The sequence below is a fragment of the Ornithorhynchus anatinus genome, chromosome X1 (assembly GCF_004115215.2).
Source record: "Ornithorhynchus anatinus isolate Pmale09 chromosome X1, mOrnAna1.pri.v4, whole genome shotgun sequence".
In the NCBI taxonomy this organism is placed as follows: Eukaryota; Metazoa; Chordata; class Mammalia; order Monotremata; family Ornithorhynchidae; genus Ornithorhynchus; species Ornithorhynchus anatinus.
In genome coordinates, this window is record NC_041749.1 from 13949851 (window position 1) to 13971259 (window position 21409).

Consider the following 21409-nt stretch of genomic DNA (forward strand, 5'->3'; position numbering starts at 1 on the left):
GTTGCTTTCTTGCAAAGTCCCACTTACTCATCTTCTGTGACGCCGGGCGTTCGTGCACAAACTGTTTCTTCTAAAACCCCGGTCTGCTGTTTGCAAACAGTGTGGTTGGGGAGAAAAATGGTAGGTTGAATGAATGGAAACATGATATTTTTGCCTCGAGATTGCATCGGAGTGGGCTTCCCAATTGGTTTGGGAGCCCGGCCAGACTTTTCTGTCTGGCCTGTGGGGATTGTCCAGAGCGCTCTTGGGAGGCAGGGGCATAACGGGAGATGGTCGGGAGCAGAAAGGTCTAGAGGCAGTGTGACCCTTATCCTTGGATAGAGTGCAGGTATGGGAGTCGGAAGGATCTGGGTTCTAATCCTGGCTCTGCCACTTGTCTGCTGTGTGACCTTTGGGGAGGTCACCTTAACTTTCCTGTGTCTCAGTTGCCTCATCCATAAAAATAGGGATAAAGACTGTAAACCCCACATGGGTCAGGGACTGTGTCCTACCTGATTACCATGTATCTACCCCAGCGCTTAGAATGGTGCCTGGCACAAAGTAAGCGCTTAAGAGACACCATAAGAAAAGGCTTTCTGATGCGTTCACCTGTTGACTTCAGGGTGACTTGGAGGGGAAAGTGGTCTAATGATGTATGGCCCTAAAGTACACATCTTGCTTGAAGTATGCATCTCCCACTAAGTTAGGCCGTCACCTATGTTAGGATTGCACTCGGGCAATTCCAGACACAATTTTCTATTAAAAAATTCCTTTCAAAAGAAAAGCCCGCCTTGTTCGGAGGCAGCATCTGTGCCTTTGGTGATGCCAGGTGGTGAGAGTGAGAGAAGAAAGACCAATTGGAGGGAGAGCAAATAGAATAGAAAGTGTCACAGAGCCTGCATTTCTTGAGTAAGGGCTAGGATCCTTTGTGTCCTAAATCATGTTCTACAACATGCTAAATGAGGAAAGGGAGCAGAGCTGAGTTGGGGGAGTTGAAGTAAAACTGGATTGATGGAGGGCAACAGGGTAGAAAATGTAGACTCAGCCTTCATGCGGCTAGCCCGGGCTGGATTACAGTTTATCCATACTGCTGTTTGTTTGGATTTACAGGGATACTCCACTGCATCGCTCTGTTTCACAATACTGTTTCACAATAGCCAGGATTTCATAGTTCCCCCATCTCACTCTGTGACCAGTGACTGGTTATGAAGGGTGTGCAGATTTTACCTCGGCTTGAACACCTTCCTCCTTTTGCTCGTCTCTTTTTCCCTTTGAATAGAGACTCAAAAAGAGAGATTCCAAAACCTGTTTCTACAGCTGTTTTTTTTCTGTTTGGCATTAGATTCATGTTAGGTCTTTCAAATAGTAGCTCAAGGTGCCATTTTCTTGTCTAGGATGTGAAAGAAACACTTGGAAAATTTACATGTGCACACATCTGAATTATATCTCTTTTATTGGTACATATTCACATTGATCATATAACTTGTATTTTTTATCATTAAAAAATAAATATTTTGGGGATCTGAAGATTACATTGATGTGATTTTTCTATAGGAAATTAGACTTTAACTCTCTCTTGCTTAACATTCATTTTCATGCAGCCAAATAAGAGAGCTAACCAAGAGAAGCAACCTGGCCTAGTAGATAGAGCACAGGCCTGGAAGTCAGAAGGCCCTAGGTTCTAATTTCAACTCTGCCACTTGTCTGCTGTGTGACCTCGAGCAAGTCACTTCTCTGTGCCTCAGTGACCCCATCTCTTTAATGGGAATTAAGACTGTAAACCCCAGATTGGGTCCAACCTGATTAACTTGTATCTACCCCAGCACTTATTATTATTATTATTACCAAGGAGCCCATGTCCTCGGATTTTACTTCTCAAGTTAACAGATGAGTCGATGGGAGTGTTAATCAACACTTTGGCATCAGAATCTTTTAATTCCGTCTCTTTTTTTCTCCATCATTGAACCCCAGTGGGACCTCCTTCAAGCCTAGCAGTCTAAGCTCCCTCCAAGCTTGTAACCTCAATCACTTAGAGTTCCGTAGGATCTGAATTCCTTGAAGTTAAGCTCCTCATCTTTTCCACGTCTTGTAGAATACCAGCAAACTGTTACTTCGCCATAGGTGATGAAAGGGGGACTTTGGATGATTTCTCCTATCTACTCCATTTCTTGTACCTTTGCTCTTCCCGACCTCTTCCTTCCTAGTTTATTTATGTTAATGTCTGTTTCGCCCTCCAGACTGTAAGCTCGTTGTGAGCAGGGAAGATGTCTACCGACTCTATTAAATTGTACTCTCCCAAGCGCTTAACACAGTCTGCACACAGTAAGCTCTCAATAAATATGATTGATTCCTTATAATCCCCTATCTAGGCAGAACCCAAACACGTTACTAGCCCTATTTTCTGGGAATGCCACCCACCTAGTGAGAGAAAGAAATAATAACTTCCTGCGTTTTCTCCAACAGGCTTCTTCCTCCACATAGACCTAGCTTCTAAAAGAGCTCTTTTGTCTTTTTGAAGTACTTAGAAGAGTGATGGTCAAGCAGAGCAGAGCTCAGATTCTTTTTTTTTATATATTTTTTTTACCCCAGGGGTCCATTTACTTCTGCAAAGCAGTGCTTATTCTCTGGTTCTGGTTGTTTTATCCACCTGAGAACTGGTCCAACTTTGCAGCATGAAAATTTAGTTAGGGAGCCCCCCATCTAAACTCCTAGAGTAGTTGTCTGTTGGATGGATTCCATTAATTTTTTTTGTGTTGTAGTTTCTCCCAGCTGTAGAGTTGTCTGTTATCTGAGGTGAGGCTGGGCTGGAGAGGGGATTCTTGCAGCAAGACAGGGTTGGTAGAAGGAAGGGGTTAACCTGGTGGGGAGTTACAGCCTTGTGAACCACCAGATGGGGGTGGATCCAGGGGCAAAATAAAACGTTTTGGCAAGTGAAGTCCAGTCTTTAACGTAGCCATGTGCATTCTGCTGCCAAGATGTCATTTGGATTCCTCCTTCCTACCTACGGTAGCTCTAAAGGAGGGGAACCAGTGAGAGGAAAAAGTAAAATGGCAGGTGGAGAGGAAGAGTGTACTCGAGTAGGGTTAAAGACATATCAGCTGAAAAGCTGTCATCCTTCATCAATCAGTCAGTTGTATTTATTGAGCCCCTACTCTGTACAGAAAGCACTGTATGAAGAGCTTGGAAGAGTTCAGTAAATAGATGCGATCCTTGCCTTGAAGTGCCTGCATTGCAGATGTTTGATCTTCCTCCTCCTTTCTTCACTGCTCTTTCCGCCCTTCCCACCCCCAAACAAAAATCAGGAAGGAGGGTGATGTGAAGAACCCAAAAGACCAAGTCAATTTTTTTTTTTCGTAGTACATATAAAAAAGGAACTAGAATGGGAAAAGATGATTGGAATATTTAATCTCTAGAAAATTTCCTTAAAATATAGTGGAAAAATTTTTTGTTTTAATGTAATAAAAATGAAGTAAGTAAATAGTTACAACCAGATATTTAAATGAAGGGAGAAACAGACTTGAATAAAGAGGGTGGTATCTTCCTATACTTCCATCCTTTTTTAGGTAGCATTCATTAGAGGTCAACAAATAGGAAGTTTGAACTGTTTATTTGGTTGGTTAATATTTTTAAAAGTAAGCCTTTTGAGTTAAAGGACTGAAAGTAAGATATAAATGAACTTGTCTCAAAAGAAGTTCAGAGGTAGTGGAGTCTTTGGTCAAATCTTCACCAGCTTTGATCTTCACCAGCTTTAATTTCTTCTTGAGGATTTAAAAGAAAAATTCAGAATTCATTAGCATTTGGAAACTTGGTTTCTTTTTGTAGAAGGTGACATGACCCTTCCCCCTGCCTCCATTTTAGTCATTTGAGGGATTAAATATCCCGAATCCATAATCTAGGAGGCAGCACTTTGATGCGTGTTCTTTTTTTAACTCATTATTTAGATGGAGAGGCAGAAAGAGAAAACTTTGCTTTGACTAAGATGGTTTTGGTTTTAGTTAATTTCTTTAGTCCTCCCTATGAGTCTCTTATTTATAACTTATTGCTGCTTTTCATTGGAAAATGTTCCACTAGTGGAATATTTATAAAGGCAAGAAGCAAGAGCCATGGAAATCAGTAGTTTTCCGGATCTAGTTGAATAGTGCCATGAATGTGAATTCTTGGGAGGTTAGACTAAATTTCTTTCTAAAGAAATGCATGCTGCCTTTTTTTTGGGTTTGTTTTCAGGATCACTTTAAAATGTTCCCTCTGTTTCCCAGAAGTACAGGAGAAATCATTGAATACCGGCAGATTATTAAAAATCAAACGATCCTGCAGTTTCCAAGGAGAGCGGAATATTGCATGTGATCTGTAACGGGCATTAATTTTCCTCAAAAAGTGCTTCTGTTAGCTTTGGTCCCTCATGAAAATCGTTATGCGTCAATTATGCAGTTAATACATCTCCACTTTTCACTTTTTGTCAAATAGAGCTAGGATCTGGCTGTAGCATTTCCTTTTAGGATGCCAGTCTTGTTACAGCTTCTCAAATTGTCTGACCTCACCAATTCAGCATCCAACGTGGACCTATTTTTGCCTGTTACGACGTTCTCTTCTAAGCAGGCAGTGCTGTCGATAGTAGGCACAAGTTGAACGGAGCCCTCCATTTCTCCCCCGACCCACTCATCCTTCCGCTGCTGCTACCTCCACCCCCAATTGTCCCTACAATCCTTTTTCCTCACTGGCTCCTCTTTTTGCCATTTTCAGTGCAGCAGAAAAAGGGGAAATTAACTGTAGGGGTGAGGAGGAGGGAACGACAGCAACAGTGAGGAGGAGCTGGAGGGCGTGAGGCGGTAGTGGAAGCAGAATAAAATACTTGCATCTAAAGTGGCAAAATATTTCCACTCCATCATGTGCTACGAATGGCCATGACTCACTATTCAAATGGGATGTAATGAATTTAAGAAATCGTTTCCTACCTAAATAGGCTATTGTTGCTCTAAAGTTTTACTCCCATGGTCAAGTATGATTCCTCTGAAGTACTTACGTAAGATGGAGAGAATGGATGAGTAGCAAGACAGAGAATTACCCCTAGTATGTGAAACCAAGGAGGCAGGAAAACATTATTGGTATATGATTTTATCACTTGTTTTTTTTTTTTTTCCAACTTCTCGTTCTAAGCAGGTTTTTGTAGAAGTGCAATTGTTCTGTTTTTTGTTTCTGTTGTAATTATCCTAGCCGGAGAATTTTCATCCTTGGGCCTTCCCATCATGTGCCCCTCTCTCGATGTGCACTTTCCAGTGTGGATATATATAGAACACCTCTGTATGACCTTCGTATTGATCAAAAGAGTAAGTATGTGGTAGGCTTGCAAGCTTTTAGATAGCTGTAGTATTTTCGGTAGGTATTGTAGAATATTAATAGTGGAGAGAGTTGAAATAAATGAAAAAACTTATAAGGAGATGCATTTACCTTGTTAAATAAATTCTGCTTAGGAAATTAAAAGAAACAACTCACCGACTCCATCAGCCACTCATCCGCTCTAAACCAGTTCATGGAGGCCGAACGTTTTCCCTCTTGAACTGTACCTGTATTTTTGCATTCCATCGTTATGTAAATTTTTTCATTAAAAGATATATGCCATTTGAGTCCAAATATCCTATCGTATACTTTTGCATCTTAAGGGTAACTAGGAGTATTGTAATTGAATAGCTCTTAAAAGAAAGTCACCCAAGTAGCACTGTGATTGAGAGCACACTTTAATAAAACTCTGAAAGCAGCAGGACATTTTTATTTGGGATAGGTTGGGCCTCAAATATATGTTAATGAGACAAAGGGAGGTATATCAACCCAGATTACTTGAGTGGTGGGTAATCATTTCCCGTCTTGATAAGCGTAAGTATGAGTGGATTGTCTATCCTTCAACAATGGTGATTTTGTCTAGCTTTCACAAAAGAAAAGAATGCTACAATTTTCAGTTTTCAAAACAACATTTTTCTTTCTGACCAAACACCCAAAGGCTTTAAATGACCTTCATCTGGAAGTAAACTCTTTTACCCTTTTTGGTAATTACCCTTCACATTTTCCCATGAGTTTCTTTTGGGACTAGGGAGCATCCACATTTTGGATATGCTGCCATTCTGTCCTTGGTGGGGAAGGTAGGGAGTCGCCATCCCACCTAAATTCCCTTTTATAATAATCCCCCCACCCATCAACTACCTCATGAGCGAGTGGACCAGCTTGCATTACTCATTCAGCAGCAGCTCACTTGATCAACTGTGTTCTTGCCAGTAGACAATCATAAATATCAAAGTGAAGCCCAAAGCCCACGTGGCCTCAGAAAATATTAATGTCTGATCTAAAACACAAATCTTTTCTTTAGAGATGGCTCCAGGAGCTGCATTCAAAAGGGCCAAATAACCAAACTGTAAGATAATGATCTGTTTATTTTGTCAGCTGGGTAAAATGCTCCAAGCATTTCAATCAGGAAGAAAGCAAGGTTGATGGCTATGGGTGGTCCAAGCCCCCAAAGGCAGGTGGTTTCTTTTTATTGCATTGCTTCCAGCAAGGATACGCTCTAATGACTCTACTTTATTAAATGTTTTATTATGTTTTGAAATCGTTTCAGTATATGGAGAATTATGGAAGACGGGAATGTTTGAGCGTATGTCTCTCCAGACAGATGAAGATGAACATAGTATTGAAATGCATTTGCCTTACACTGCTAAAGCCATGGAAAGGTACGTTGGTTGACGTGTGCCAAGGCAAATGAGATCGCACATACTTTAGAGCTATCAACTAGGGTCAAAATGACCCCATACTGGAACTCCTGCTTCTTCTCATTACCCCCTCTTATGCTGCCACAGGAAAGCAGACTCTAATCGATACTGTGGTAAAGATAGCCTGTTAAGATGGTAGTCCAGGAGACGTACATTTGCAGCAGGAGAGTCACTTATTCTTTGCGTCTGCCTGGGGATTTGCCTGAGAGAGAGACAAGTTCACACAGAACCCAGAAAGCCAAGCCTTAAATAAGCAGACCTGCCATCAGACAGTCATCCAAGAATGCACAGATCTCATAGTCTCTTGGATTGAAAAAGAAACTTTTGTGATTCAGAGTTTCCATCGTCAGACAAAATTTTTCTCTCTTGGCCTCGGGTTACTGAAGGTTGTATTCTTAGGCCAGAGGAGAAACGTCTATACCCTGAAGTGTTTGAAAAATTGATTTAGAAACCTGGGGGTAATGTAATTCTGTATGTTATATTCAGAGTGGTGGTCGCTTGGATTATAACTCTTTTACCTTAAACTTGCAGTGTCGCCAGTAATTGCATTTGGGAGGAGATATACACATTCTTGCTGAAGGTTTAATCAGGATACATAGAAACCATTTTAATAGCCAGAAAGATCCAGTTAATTTTGAGCCATAATGTATCTGATTACAGCGTTTTTTCTTTACACTTTTCTGTTACCTACGTTTTTGATGCTCTCAGCTTTTTTCATCCCATGTTTATGAGTTCAGAGGATTATGCAGAGCTATCAGAACATTTTACTAACTTGGAAAATGGTGAGAACTATAGGACTTTAAAATGATTTATAAACACCCTAAAAATGCCGGTATTGCCTTCCTATCTATATAATATATTTTGGGCTGTCTGCGTAGGAATCTAGACAAAATGAAACCACTGTGCAGTGTAGTTATGCATCTTCATCTTGTGTTGAGCTGAATGATCCCCACCAGTCTCCTAAATTGAACATGGCCAAGATAGGAATGTATTTGGAAAATCTCCAAAGAATACCTCCTAAAAGTGGCAGGCTGCACACTCAGGCCTGCGGTACAATTAAGTAGTTAAATCAGGATGAAAAACAACCTGCTTAACTTACCCAGATAATGAGGACTCAAAGAGGGATTTACGGCCCTAAATTGATCCAAATGTATGAAGTACCCTCTTAATGGACAGAATACTAGCCACCCTCCACTTCATTGTGAGCTGGGTTATAACTGTCATGAGGCCCCAACCTGATGTGAAATCATTCATTCAGTCGTATTTATTGAGTGTTTACTGTGTGCAGGACACTGTATTAAGCTCTACAGAGAGCACACTGTAACAATACACAGACCATTTCCCTGCCCACAATGAGCTGTGGTGGTGCCACTTTCTTTCTTGTGAGTTATAGGACATATTCTGATCACTTTTGATCATAGTCCCAAACCCCTTTTTGCCAAAGGCTAGTTCTGGTCATGTTTCATTTTCTGCTATTTGTTCCACTTGCTCATTGCCTATAAAGTTTTGACTCCATAGAGTTTTTCTTTACTCTTTTTATTACTGAAAAGCAAAGCTTTAGTGGGTTTATAGACCAGTCTGAGGGTACCTTATGCATTCCCGAAACTCCGAATCCAGATGGGTAGAGAATCTTTTCTTCTGTGAGGAACATTAGCTGTGCTCTGCAGAGTGAAAGTATTCGCAAGACGTGAGAAAAGAATTGTTTTAAGAATAATTCCTGCAGGGTAAATGGTTTTCTGAAAGAAATAAGTATTTTTCATGTTTGGTCTTAATATGAAAATTCATATCACTCTATAATTCTAATTTTACTCTAAAGAGCATGCTAATTTTACAGTGTTTCCTTTATTCTCGATTAATACTTCTGTTTTCCTGAAACACCAAAACATCTCTGTGATTTCTCTTCATTTATAAATTAAGAGCATCATCTCTTACAAACTGGGAACAGTAATGTAAAATGTGACAAAGAAAACATATTCTCCAGTAAGTTTTATCTGTTTTGTTATGTAAACTATGATAGTTTTAAAACTACCATTTTCTTGGGACTGTATGAAAATGCTGAAAAACAGAATTTTCTTTTCACTTTAATAATACCATTCCTGATATACTGATCATATTTCAGAGTGCGTAGATTGCCTGACTGGAAATCGTTGACATAGAAAAAGAGCTTCGGGTAATATTCCAGAACTGAAAATATATTTTGCTAATTAACACTCAATGAAATTGTTTTATTAAATAGCCAAAAGGAAAGAAGCTTCTGCGTGTCAGTGTATTTCTGGGATTTAATTTGAGAATTTTATGTGTCCTACCTGGTCCTGAATTAACTGGTAGCATAGAATAGGTCTTCTGTACTGATTTAATCTTGATGACTTATGTCAGTCAATCAGTGGTATTTATTGAGCACTTGCTGTGTGTGGTACACCGTCCTAGGTGCTTGGGAGAATGTAATATTTTAATTCACTGCCACCAACTATGAATGTGGCCTGAAATGCCATCAGATGCTTCTGGGCACCCTTTGACTCATGTGGCTGCTGGAGTAACTTGCCTCTGAACCTTGGTTCTCAGTGGGCAGAACTATATAAGTTGTCAAAAGTGTTCTTGCACCTCTGTGTACATTGGAATGGAGCAGGTGAGAGGGATAATCCCCCTTAGGGGTGTCATTTTTGAATGAATTTGCACACCAGAAATGGAGGACGGAGTGGTGTTGAAGGCTAAAACTCCTTAGAAGGGAGCTTTCAACCTCTAGCCTTGATGAGGTGAAGGATGGGAGAGGTAGAGTGGTGAAAGAGCCGTGGATATGCTCCCAGTGCACCATTTTTGACCGAAAAATCTCTTCAGATATAATTTTCTCCCTTGAAGGAGATTGTCACCCAGGAGACAGGGACTGTGCAATCTAATTAACCCCATGGCTCAGAACAGTGCTCAACACTGTGTAACAAATATAATAATTACCACTATTTATAATTTTAATAATAGTGACATGTCGACAGCCACCTCCTTTTCCAGGTGTGATTGGACTGTCAATCCTATTGTTTGAAGCATCCTCATTATCAATACATCAATGATATTTATTGAGCGCTTACTGGGTACTGAGCACTGTACTAAGAGGCACTTGGGAGAGAAGAATACAAGCTCCTCAAGGAGCTCACAAATCGGAGAAGCAGCGTGGCTCAGTGGAAAGAGCCTGGGCTTCAGAGTCAGAGGTCACGAGTTTGACTCCCGCCTCTGCCACTTGTCAGCTGTGTGACTGTGGGCAAGTCACTTCACTTCTCTGTGCCTCAGTTCCCTCATCTGTAAAATAGGGATTAAAAGTGTGTGAGGCTCATGTGGGACAACCTGATGACCCTGTATCTCTCCCAGCGCTTAGAACAGTGCTCGGCACCTCGTAAGCGCTTAACAAATACCAACATTATTATTATTAGAGCTTATGGAGTAAAGTCATTGACTAGTAGTAGTCAAAGCCAGCATTTATTGAACTCCCACCGGGAACCGTGTACTATACTAAGCTTTTGAGACGTACAAAACATGTTTACCACCCACTGGGAGCTTCACCTCTAGCGGGGAAGGCAGACATAAAAATATTTGCAGATTAGAGTAGTGAAAATATTTGTGTGTCATTGAATAGATGTACCTGTTGAAGTATCGAGGATGGGTATAACTAAGTTCATAGGCAGCCTGTGTGATTCGGAGGACTCCCTGTTCTCTCTGCCAATGGCCATTATAACTTTGCCGTCTTTCCAGACTCGCGAGACTACCCTCTACCCAGGCCCGTCCAGGAGATATGGCTCAGACTTGACTGACGGGTACTGGGAAATTAATCAGGGGTGGCTTATCGGGCAAGGTGGAATTTGGAATTTTAAGAATGGGGAGGGCTGTTGTCTGCTTTTTCAAATAGAGTATTGAAATCTCCTACTATCTGTCACTCCCTTGCCACCAATTTTTGGGGTTTTGCTTATCCATTACACATTGTAATCAAGCCCTGCCAATTCAGCAAGTCTCCCTCCGATTAATCATGATATGGAAAAGTAGATATAGCCATTGTAGGGTCCACAGTACAATGTAACATTAGCTTAGTATTGCTCAACAGCTGTGCTTATTCATCTCACATCCCCTGGTATTGCTAAGGAACATTCTGCTGTACAACAAAAACCACTCTCAATATTTGTCTTTTGACATATCTTTCAGGGTCCACAAGACCAATTAAAAGCAGATAATTGAGGGACTCTTTTATACCAACTCTTGTGTATTGTACTCTCCCAAGCACTTAGAATAGTGCTCTGCATAAAGTAAGCACTCAATAAATGCTGTGGATTGATTGACAGATATGGGTGCCTTTGTGACTTTTGAGAAATGGGAAAATAGGACTCGGTAATTTTTGATTTTCAAACAACTGAAGAGGAAGAAAGCGAAAAGAACCACTGGATTAAGACAAATTAATATCTTGTTTGGGGAAAAAACCCCCAACAACTGTATTTGTTAGTGAACTTATAAGCTTTAGTCTTTCAAATAGAATGCCAGTAAAATTTGAAAGAAGGACCTATAGAAGCATAAGGTCATAAATTATATTTTTGTGATTAGGGAGGATTGAGCCTATCTTTAGCATTTTTAAAGTTGTAGCTAAGAAATTGTCTTGGAATAAATTCAGTCAGCAGAAGAAGATTGCTTGTAATAAAACATCAAATTTTTGTTTCACATTTAATCTGTAGATTCTGGAAAGTCCAGATCTATGGCATAGCTTATTGGTTATCATTGCTGTTATAATTCCATGAATAAATGTTCTCGTTTATATAGAACTAACGTATTTGGGAAGAAATGTTTTTATTCTTGACTATCCATGTTTTTTTAATGCGATTCTATTTCTATCTTTTTTAAGCCATAAGGATGAGTTTACCATTATTCCTGTGTTGGTGGGAGCTCTGAGCGAATCAAAAGAACAGGAGTTTGGAAAACTCTTCAGTAAATACCTAGCAGATCCTAGTAACCTTTTTGTGATTTCTTCTGATTTCTGTCATTGGGGTAAGTCGTTGCCTTTTTACGAATCACAGTAAGCCCAGAATACTTTTAAATGAATATATTTTATTCTCCACTCCAGTCTACATTACTACATGACTCTCCTTAGGTAGTTCGTCCTTAAACTAAAATGGCTCCTGCTTCTTTTAAGCTAAAGCTCATTATTTGGTGGAATTCTGGTGTAGTTCCATTTGGATGTCTTTGAATGATCAGAACTTGGCGGTGGGCAGAGGGGCACATTTCCAAAGGTGACTGGTGTGACTGGATTCATCCTGCGAGGGTCTCTCTGACAAGGCTTGAATACCGGAAACAAGTGCAAAAGAACCAAGGTTGGCCGTGGTCATCTGGACAGTGCCACCTGCACCCTGTCGTCTCTGCCAGTCACATTGCCGCTGGCCAGTGGGTGCGTCAAGCCGGTAGGCAGGCTTGGGGGGGGGGCAACACATTTGTGAAGCACATGCAAGAATTTTATGTACATAACACTCTTTATATCCTGAGAGGGCAACATAGTGCCCTGTTACACCGAAGGGCCGTGGGCCAGCAGTAGGCTGCCTGCGTAGCCACCAGGGATCTTTTGCTACCCTAGTTCACCAGCTGTTTGTTTTCAGGGTTCCCGGTGAGCCCGTCCCCCCCGAGACGCGACACCCTAGGTGATTCCCTACTAGCAGCATAGCCCTAGCAGCTGTTCTCCTATGTCTGGCTGCTTCACCACCCCCACCTTGGTGACGTGTGGGTTGGAGTCTGTGGGGGACTTGCTAGCTACAGCGAGTGGATATAATTATATTTGCTGTATGGAAGGAGCTCTGTTTTTATTTCCACTCTTCTTTCTAAAAAATAAAAAAATACACCTCCTCACTTGATGCTTAATTTTTATCCAGAATTGCCCTCAACCCAGATATTCCTAGGCTGTCCAGTCCATTTGGGCTGTTCAAACATGGTGGGAGCTGTTTGGGAGTCCTCATCTGTGATCGATGTGATCTAGAAAGGTGAAGGCTCTTGAACTGGGATGATTCATGGAGGAAAAGGAGTCCTTCAGAATGTTTGGTTTGGGGATCCAACAGAGATTTAAATTTTGATGTGCTGTTTTCAGCTTTAATCATTTCTCTGCATGAAATAGCTTTTGAGTGCCAATGGGAAAATCTCTGTATGGCCCTTGAAATAGTTTGTAAAAGGACACTGTGCCCTTACATTTCTCTTCCCTCTAATCACTGCCCCCTCTCCCCCTGCCATTTTTCTTTAATTAAAAAAACCCAAAAAACTTCAGAGAACTTTCCCCTCTAGACTGTAACTGTTGTATTTTCTCAAGTGTATAGTACAGTGCTTGGCCCACTGCAAGCGCTTAATAAATACCACTGATTGATTTAGAGATAGCAATGTAGAACTTCATTACTTGAAAGTATCCATCTTATCAAACACCAGTTATTGAAATTGTATTGGTGCTTGGTGAAGTTCTGTCTTCAGTAAATAAATCCTATTTATTTGGATCTATTATTTGGGGCTCAGATCCTATTGCTGGGGAAAAAAAGATAATGTAAGACAGCGGAAATAACCCTTCTATGTAATACGGCTCAGTTAAACTTTTGGAGATTGGAAATCCCTGTGGCTTAACCCACTGCTCTTTCAGGGTAACAGCTAACTCATGTGCTATATTTAAGTCCTTGCCTTTCTAGTTCCCCCTTCTATAAAAGAAGAGTCTGCCAATCATGGAAAACCTCAGGGATTTTAAAACTCACTAAAACCTCATGCCTTTTTCTCTCATTAACAGATTGGCCCTTTTCCAGTTTAATGCGATCATCCCCATTTTATTTTCTGAAGGTCTTCAGTGGCCTAGAGAATGTGGTAACCATTGCTACGATAGCTCTTTCTATGCGACTCCCAGAGCAATAGTTAAAAGATGTTCAAATGTCTCAACCGTTACACCATGCTGATTCGGTATATTCAGAGACTTGAACAGAGGCAAGTTTCTCTCCAAGCCATTGATGGGGATTTTTTAAAATAGTATTAAATGCTTTCTGTGTGTCAAGCACTATTCTAAGTGCTGATATAGATACAAAATGTATCAGGTCAGACACAGTCTCTATCCCACAGCCTAAGTAGGAGAGAGAACAGTTATTTCCTTCCTATTTTACGGTGGAGGAAGTGAGCCATAGAGAAGTTAGTGACTTGGCCAAGGTCACCCAGCAGGCAAGTGGCAGAGCTGGGTTTAGAACTCAGGTCATCTGGCTTGCAGGCCCGTGCTCTTTCCACTGAGCCACGCTGCTTGTGAGAAGCTTGGGGTGTTTGAATCCCAGAGACATTGGCGGGAAAAGTAGGCTCTTTATGAAAGAAAGGCATGCCCTCTTACTTTACCAACTTCATTCCAGGCAATTCATATTTCCTCCGTGAAAGATAATTTTCCTTTTATCTGAAATTTCAAAAACATCTGCTCCTAACCTACATGTCCTTACTTATCAGTCATTCCCTAGAAGCTTGATAAGAAACAATCTCTTATGTTTCGTATGGAACAGGCAATGAATTCACAGGATTATTGGTCATTCATTCAGTCGTATTTACTAAGCACTCACTGTGTGCAAAGCACTGTGCTAAGAGCTTGGGAGAGTAAAGTTTAACAATAAACAGACACATTCCCTGCCCACAGTGTGCTCACAATCTAGAGTGAGGAATAATTTGTTTTTCTAAACAGTGGTAAAGCGCTTAAAAGACACACATGTACATCTCGTACAAGCAGTGTTGACAAATTTTGTTAAATTTTGTTAAAGAGAACAAACATTTATTTGGGTGTATCCCTCACGATCACTGGATTTTTGCAGGAGGGAGCAGCTAGGCTGCCAATCTGACAAAGACATTGTCCATCCATTTTGGGGATATCTGTAAATGCATTAGTTTGCACTGGGATGTTGATCCTGCTTTAAGATACCAAAAGTACCATTGATTTTTTTGTACCATCCATTGACACGTTTGTCACCATTAGTTGGTCGTAAAGTGTTAAAGAGACATCCCCAGAGTGTACGCTTCACCCCCGGTGAATCCACTCATTAATCACCAGTCATCTTTGGAGATGAGAAAAGTACTCACCTGCAGTTTCTTTTTCTCAGAGAGCATGCTCTGGAATGGATTCCCATTGAGCTACTCCTTCCCCCAAAGAGTAGAGTTTCTACTTTACAGCAATTTTTCTTGGGTTATTTTTCCTCTCATCTTTTGAATTTGAAAAGAACAGAGGGAAGGCACCAGAAGAAACTACTGACTTATACCCCTCAGGGGTGTTTCAAAGCTCGGGCTGCCCCTAGGTGAGTTGTCGATGGCCCTTAAAACTAGACAGCTCAAACCTGGAATTGAAACAGGGGCTCAGAGAATCCATTTCCCAGTGTATATTCTGAGAGGATGAATTTCAGGTAAGTAATTTTCTGTTTTTGTGTATGCGTACTATGCTTTTTCCATGCTGATTGAAGCGCGCTATATTTAGTAATCCAAGTAGACGGGTCACTGTGCAAATGAGGCTTTAAATTCACAAACCCTATTGAATGTAAAAATAAAATTGTGATATAAGAGTTATTTACAGTTTGAATCATACTTGAAATTACATTTCATGTATTATATTTAATTCTCACTAATTAGACTCTTGGATTTTTTAAAAAATTCATAGAAAATGAGGAAGTACTGTCTTTCTCAACTGCTCTAAGATTAATTCAGATTTTATTCATATTTTACCCAGGATAATCAGTTATAATTTTTACAGGGTCTGTAAGTAGACCCACTTTCAAAGTTCTATGCAATAAAATTGCTATCAAAACTCTGAACTTCTATGTGAGTAAATGTCAGCCACAGCATTGCTTCAGCATAGTTTTTTATGTTTACTGTATAGGTTATGTGTGTATATTTAAGGATTCTTGTGAATGCTTACTTGTAACCAGTTTGTTAGTGAGGTCTTTTTAAAGTGTGAGGGCACTTGAAGGGGAGCATAGGTTAAGTTGGATGTTTTCCTGTATTGCTTGATTTTTTTTTTCCTTATCGCATTTTTGTCAGATTTGGAAATCAGCTCATAGCATACAGTATTTCAAACAACAATTTTTCTTGGGTTATTTTTCTACTGGGGGAAAAAAAGATTTTTGGAATTTTGTGCTTCTGTATTTAATCTGAAGGCGTATTTTATTCATTTAAAGTTTTTTTTAAATTACCTTTCCAAAGGCAACATTTTGACATGTACATGATTTTTTGCTTTTCTTGAAAAGAACCAACTTTGAAAAACAATGCCGAGGTGCTTCCCCTGCCTCACTAGTACTGAGTGAAAGGACTTGAGAAAGAACCCATTTTTGGCATCGAGCCTTTTCTGTTTTCATAGACTTAAGTATAAAACTCAGTCATATTTGCAACATTACTTCAGCGTGCACTCCAGAATCCAAAGAGGATGAGGGTGACCCTTGGATAGGTGAAGTCGTCTCTCCAGAAATTGATATGAGAAGCCTCTGATACCAAATATCACACAAGATGGAGAAGGGGTGCTTCAGTGATTCCATAATTCTCTTTCCCTACTGATTAATTCCATACTTTGAGAGTGGAGAGCTGTGTCAGGCACATCCTTACTCTTACCCTTTGCTAATCCTAAATATCACTCGTTGGTGGCCCTTAGAATGGCTGAATGCCCAGTTGCCCATCTATAACAGCCTTGAAGTGCTTGATATCTGAAATAAAGTGGAACCACTTCCTCCCCATCCAAACATGCTGGTCCAAGCTGTTATGATTTCCCACCCTGACTACTGCATCAAGTCTTTTCGCTGACCCTCCTGCCTCTCCCCTCTCCTGTCCTTACTTCATTCTGTTGCCCAGATCATTTTTCTAAAAAAAACAAAACAAAAACAAAAAAAACTCCCCATCCTGCAGAGAACGCCAGCGGTCGCCCATCCATCTCTGCATCATAAAGAAATTCCGTACCATTGACCTCAAGGCACTCAATCTCTCTCCCTCCTGCCTCACCTCTCTGATTTCCAACCATAACCCAGCCCATACAGTTTGCTGCCGTAACAGCTAACCCGAGGGCCGTCCCTTGGTCTCGTCTATCTCGCCGCCAACCCCTTTCCCACATCCTCCCTCTGGCCTGGAACTCCCTCCCACTTGATTTCTGATAGACCACCATTCTCCTCACCTTCAAAACTCTCCTAAGATCCTGTCTTCTCCAAGAGACCCTCCCTGACTATCCTTCGTTTCCCTACCCTGTCTCCCCTTTGCATGCTCTTGAATGTCTACCCTTTAGGCACTTTTTTACTCACCCTACCCCCTCAGCCTCACAGCACCTATGGACATTTTCCCCTCTCTGTAATTCAATCTGTCAGTCCCTCTAGAGTATAAGCTCCTTGTGGGCAGACATCATGTCTACTGATTGGATTGGATTGTTTTCTCCCTAATGCTTAATAGAGTGCTCTGCACTCAGTAAGCAGTCAGTCAATAGCACTCAATAAATTGATTGATGCACTCAATAAATTGATTGACCCATCTTTTAGTCTTCGAAGCAGCAATCTATGGAAAGTTTTAGAAACATGTCGGCTTTGGGTCCTGATAATAGCACCGTGAGAGTGAAAATGGGTTGGGGTTTCTTTCTCTCTCTCTCTCTCTCTCTCTCTTTTTTTTTTTACCTTTTTTTTTTTTATATCAGAGAAGCTTATTAGGGTCTCTCCCTTTCCCGCACTTGCTCCCCTTCCCTCCCCATCTCCCTGTTTCACTTCTTCCTTTGAGAATTGTTATCAGATAATCTTGAAACTAAGTTTTCTCTGCTGAACATCTTTCACGGAAGCTTTATGTTATGGTAGCGCACATGATGCTGTTAGCAGCCTTTCACACTACTTGGCAAGTTTCCTGTTCTGACTGTTCCTAAAACTTAAGTTTGGAAATGATCTTTCAGAACCTCTTATTCTCATAGTAGGCTAACGCCTGGCGTAATGTGATATTTCACTGACGCCAGTTCTCCGTTTTTATTACAAATTTTCCTGTAATGGGAACTGAAAGCTTCACCTCTGGCTCTAAAATCCAAGATGACTGTGGTTTGCCATAATGCAATTTTTAGTTTTCACCGAAGTGCTATCCAGGATACTTTATGGGTTTACTTTTATTACTGTGCTGAAAAAAGTGGTCGACATACCACGTCTCTGACCCCTTATACCTAATAACACTCTGAACTTTGAAGTTGTTTTGTTTCCATCTAATCCTTGGAGTTGCTGGTGAGTTAACTATTTTAGAATTTGGAGTGGCTTTAAACGTAACCAGATGCCAAGATGATTATTCCTTTCTGACGATTACAAATTCACCATTACTGGTTTCTAAGGGCCCATGGGAATGATGCTGAGAAAACTTAAGCTGTGCTTTGCCTTTCATCAGGACTTAAGTTATTTGGTAGACACCTGGTTTTTTAGATTCTAATTTTCCCTCATTTTATTTTGTACATGGTATTGTTTCAAGGTCAAAGGTTCCGTTACAGTTACTATGATGAATCCCAGGGGGAGATTTATAGATCCATTGAGCACCTAGATAAAATGGTAAGTCTTTCAGGTGTTGGGGTGTTAAAGCGTTTTTTCTTGGTTCTTGGTTTTGAACTTTTGTGGAATCTTAAATAAGAAATTCAAGCTTTATTATATTGCTATCGACAGAAGAACAATAGCTTTTCCCATACATTTAATAAAGTGCACAATCACTGTAATCATAAATATTGATTTCAAGGTTAATGTATGTTCAAATCTCAGAAATTTATCTCAATTTTATTTCATTTATTTTCAATCGTATTTTAAGAAATCAATAAGCCTTATGACTCTGAAACAGAATAGTTTGGAATCTCTGATTTGCAGGAGTACGGTTTTTGAATAGAGAGAATACTATCCATTGCTTTCATAGCAGAAATAACCAAATCAGAGGACAAGATTCTATATTATTAATTAATATTAATTGGATGGATGTTGTAAAAGTGATTATAGTGAGGTTAGTTCTTATTGACATTTTGACCCCTCCCCCTGCCATTGCCTTGATCTGTAGAGTAACTACAGTACTTAAAGATGGCAGAGATGTTAAAAAGAAAATTAACCATAATTACTATGGCTCCACATGCCATAATAAAAGTTTAAAATATAAATTTTGCCAGTTAGGTTTTCTTTGTGAGTTAGGACCTGAGTCTTTCTTATTCCTTTTAAGGCTAATGATATCTTAGGGATAATGTGCAAGCCATCCTGCTTCTGTGTGGTAACTAATTTAGATCTTTCCATCAAGATAAAGGAGAGAACGGTGCTTGTGAAGTACAAAATAGCCAAATGACCCGTTCTCTGCCCACAAGACGCGTACATTGAAACAAAGCGAGCTTACAGTCTTTTCGTTCATGTTTATATACTCATCAAAGTGCATTATACTAGTAGTCCTTTTTGTTTAGCAAATTTCTTAAAATTATAAATTTCTTAAAATTCGGAGCCTGGGCTTGGGAGCCAGAGGTCATGGGTTCGAATCCTGGCTCTGCCACTTGTCAGCTGTGTGACTGTGGGCAAGTCACTTCACTTCTCTGGGCCTCAGTTCCCTCATCTGTAAAATGGGGATTAACTGTGAGCCTCACATGGGACAACCTGATTACCCTGTACCTCCCCCAGCGCTTAGAACAGTGCTGTGCACATAGTAAGCGCTTAACAAATACCAACATTATTATTATTATTAAATAGATCTAAAATACTAAAGTAGAGTAAGCCACGTAAGATAAGTGAACTCTCATCTCTAAACACTGAAACAGATACTGTTCCCCTTATGCTGTTGGCATGCAAATACGGACAAGCACAACCCTTTACTCTGTGTTGATCAACTCCTGGACTTGATAAACTTTGGAAATGAATTCTGAGGTAGAACTTCTGTGCTCATATTGGGAAAGACCACCTAAAAAACTGGAGCTCCAAAATTTCCAATTAGGAGAATGGTTTTAGATTTTAAGGTTCATAAAGAAATTGAAAGAATTTCTGTGATCTGACCGGGTCGAATACCATCAGTGATGATTTTCTTTTTTAATCCATAAAATGCTACAGGGTTAGTTGACCAAATTAGTTGATTTAGCTTGTCATTGATTTTTGAATGTCAACGTTATAAATATTTAAGAAATAGTAATAGTATTAAATATTTCATAAGTGCTGGTCTATTTTTTTCATAACCACTCTTGGGTAAGCTGGTGCTTCACGGGCAACATTATATAATACAAAAATTTCATTTCAGTCATTAGCAGAAAACCTCCTGTTTGCACTGGTGGGAGACACAGCGAGGCACACAAAACTATATATATACATCCAGGCAAACAATGATGAAAACATGCAGTCATATGCAAATACACACAAGGAGATCCACATATACCTCTCTCTCAAAGAAAGTAGTAAGTTGGAGGCAGCAGATAAAGAAGATGGTAGGGGAAAAGTATATGTGTTTCCCACCACAGAGGCTCCACCACCCCCAGTATCATCAGTGGTATTTATTGAGTGCTTACTATGTGTAGAGCACTGTACTGAATGCTTGGGAGAGCACAGTACAACAGTTTGTAGACATGTTCCCTGCCCACAACGGATAAAGACATTAGGAGGGCACTGAGTGAGGGGAGAGTTTATAAGTCCCCCTCCCCAAGCCCCCACTTACACCACCGCCCACTATGTTTTGTGGTTATGTTTTCCTGCTTACCCCCCCAAAATTGGGGGAGTGCAGCTAATGGATTCAGCCCCATATTTCAGATTTTGGGGGAGTGACCATCCTCCCAAGTGAGAGTCTGTGGGCTCAAGTATTTCCCATCCACACAATTCTCCTGTAACAGGATGGTTACATTCTCGTGAAACTCTGTATTAAGGAAAACCTGGACTGTAGTATTTACCTTTCTGGTACCAGATGTACAAATCTTTATTTTTGATAATGCAGCAGGTCAATCCAAACAGGTTTGTTCTCTTAGAAGAGTGTTTCCTAATTGCTTACTAGCCAAAACGGGTTTTAACAAGTGTTATGGCAGATCTGAATGTTCTAGCCATTCTGCCTCCAAGTAATAGAAATTTTGATGTGTCTGGGAGATGCGGTTATGATTCAGTTCATCAGAGGTCTTTGGAAGCAATCCTGAAACCCTTTCCTCCATTGAATTAGCAGAAAAAAATGTATTGCGCTCCCAAAGCCTTCGACTTTTTTTCTTAGCGCTCCCTTAAAAAGAAATCTGATTCTTCTCATCCTGGCCTTCATCATCCAGCAGTAGAGAAGGTAGCTGCTTGTTTGAGTCTCCTTTTTATCTCACCCTAACACTTTTAGCCTCTTTGGTGGCATACTTCAATTAAGAGTGGTAGTCGTCACTATTAATTTTTTTGGTACTGTATATTGGAATCAGTCTTTTCTCTCAGGTTGCTTTTCTTCAGCATCTGGGAGATATGGTTCCAAGTCATCTTAATTGGGCCCATCCTGAAGAGAGCTAGTAAATCCTTCCTTGGCAGTTATAGATATACTCAGCATCCCTTTGGCAACCTGTGACTCCGAAAATGGGTGTGTTATGGGGTAAAGAATGTGTCCATGGTGAGTTCTGAGTCACATAGCTTCTGCTGGGAGAAGTGGATGCATTTCCATTGTCTAAATCCACTCCCCCAACCCCCACCCACATCCCACTTCCTCTTCGTTGTCCATTATCCGTAATAATGGTATTTAATAAA

At 40.3% G+C, this 21409-nt stretch overlaps 1 protein-coding gene across 2 annotated transcripts in view; it reads left to right on the top strand.

The window, feature by feature from the left end:
• Nucleotides 1–21409, top strand: part of MEMO1 (mediator of cell motility 1) — a 79646-nt gene that overhangs the window by 52760 nt on the left and 5477 nt on the right. For both annotated transcript variants that reach the window (XM_029050214.2, XM_029050213.2), the window contains 4 exons: nucleotides 5191–5303; nucleotides 6581–6692; nucleotides 11602–11744; nucleotides 18186–18262. In XM_029050214.2, coding sequence (XP_028906047.1) covers nucleotides 5191–5303; nucleotides 6581–6692; nucleotides 11602–11744; nucleotides 18186–18262 — 445 coding nt within the window. The remainder of the gene's footprint in view (nucleotides 1–5190; nucleotides 5304–6580; nucleotides 6693–11601; nucleotides 11745–18185; nucleotides 18263–21409) is intronic.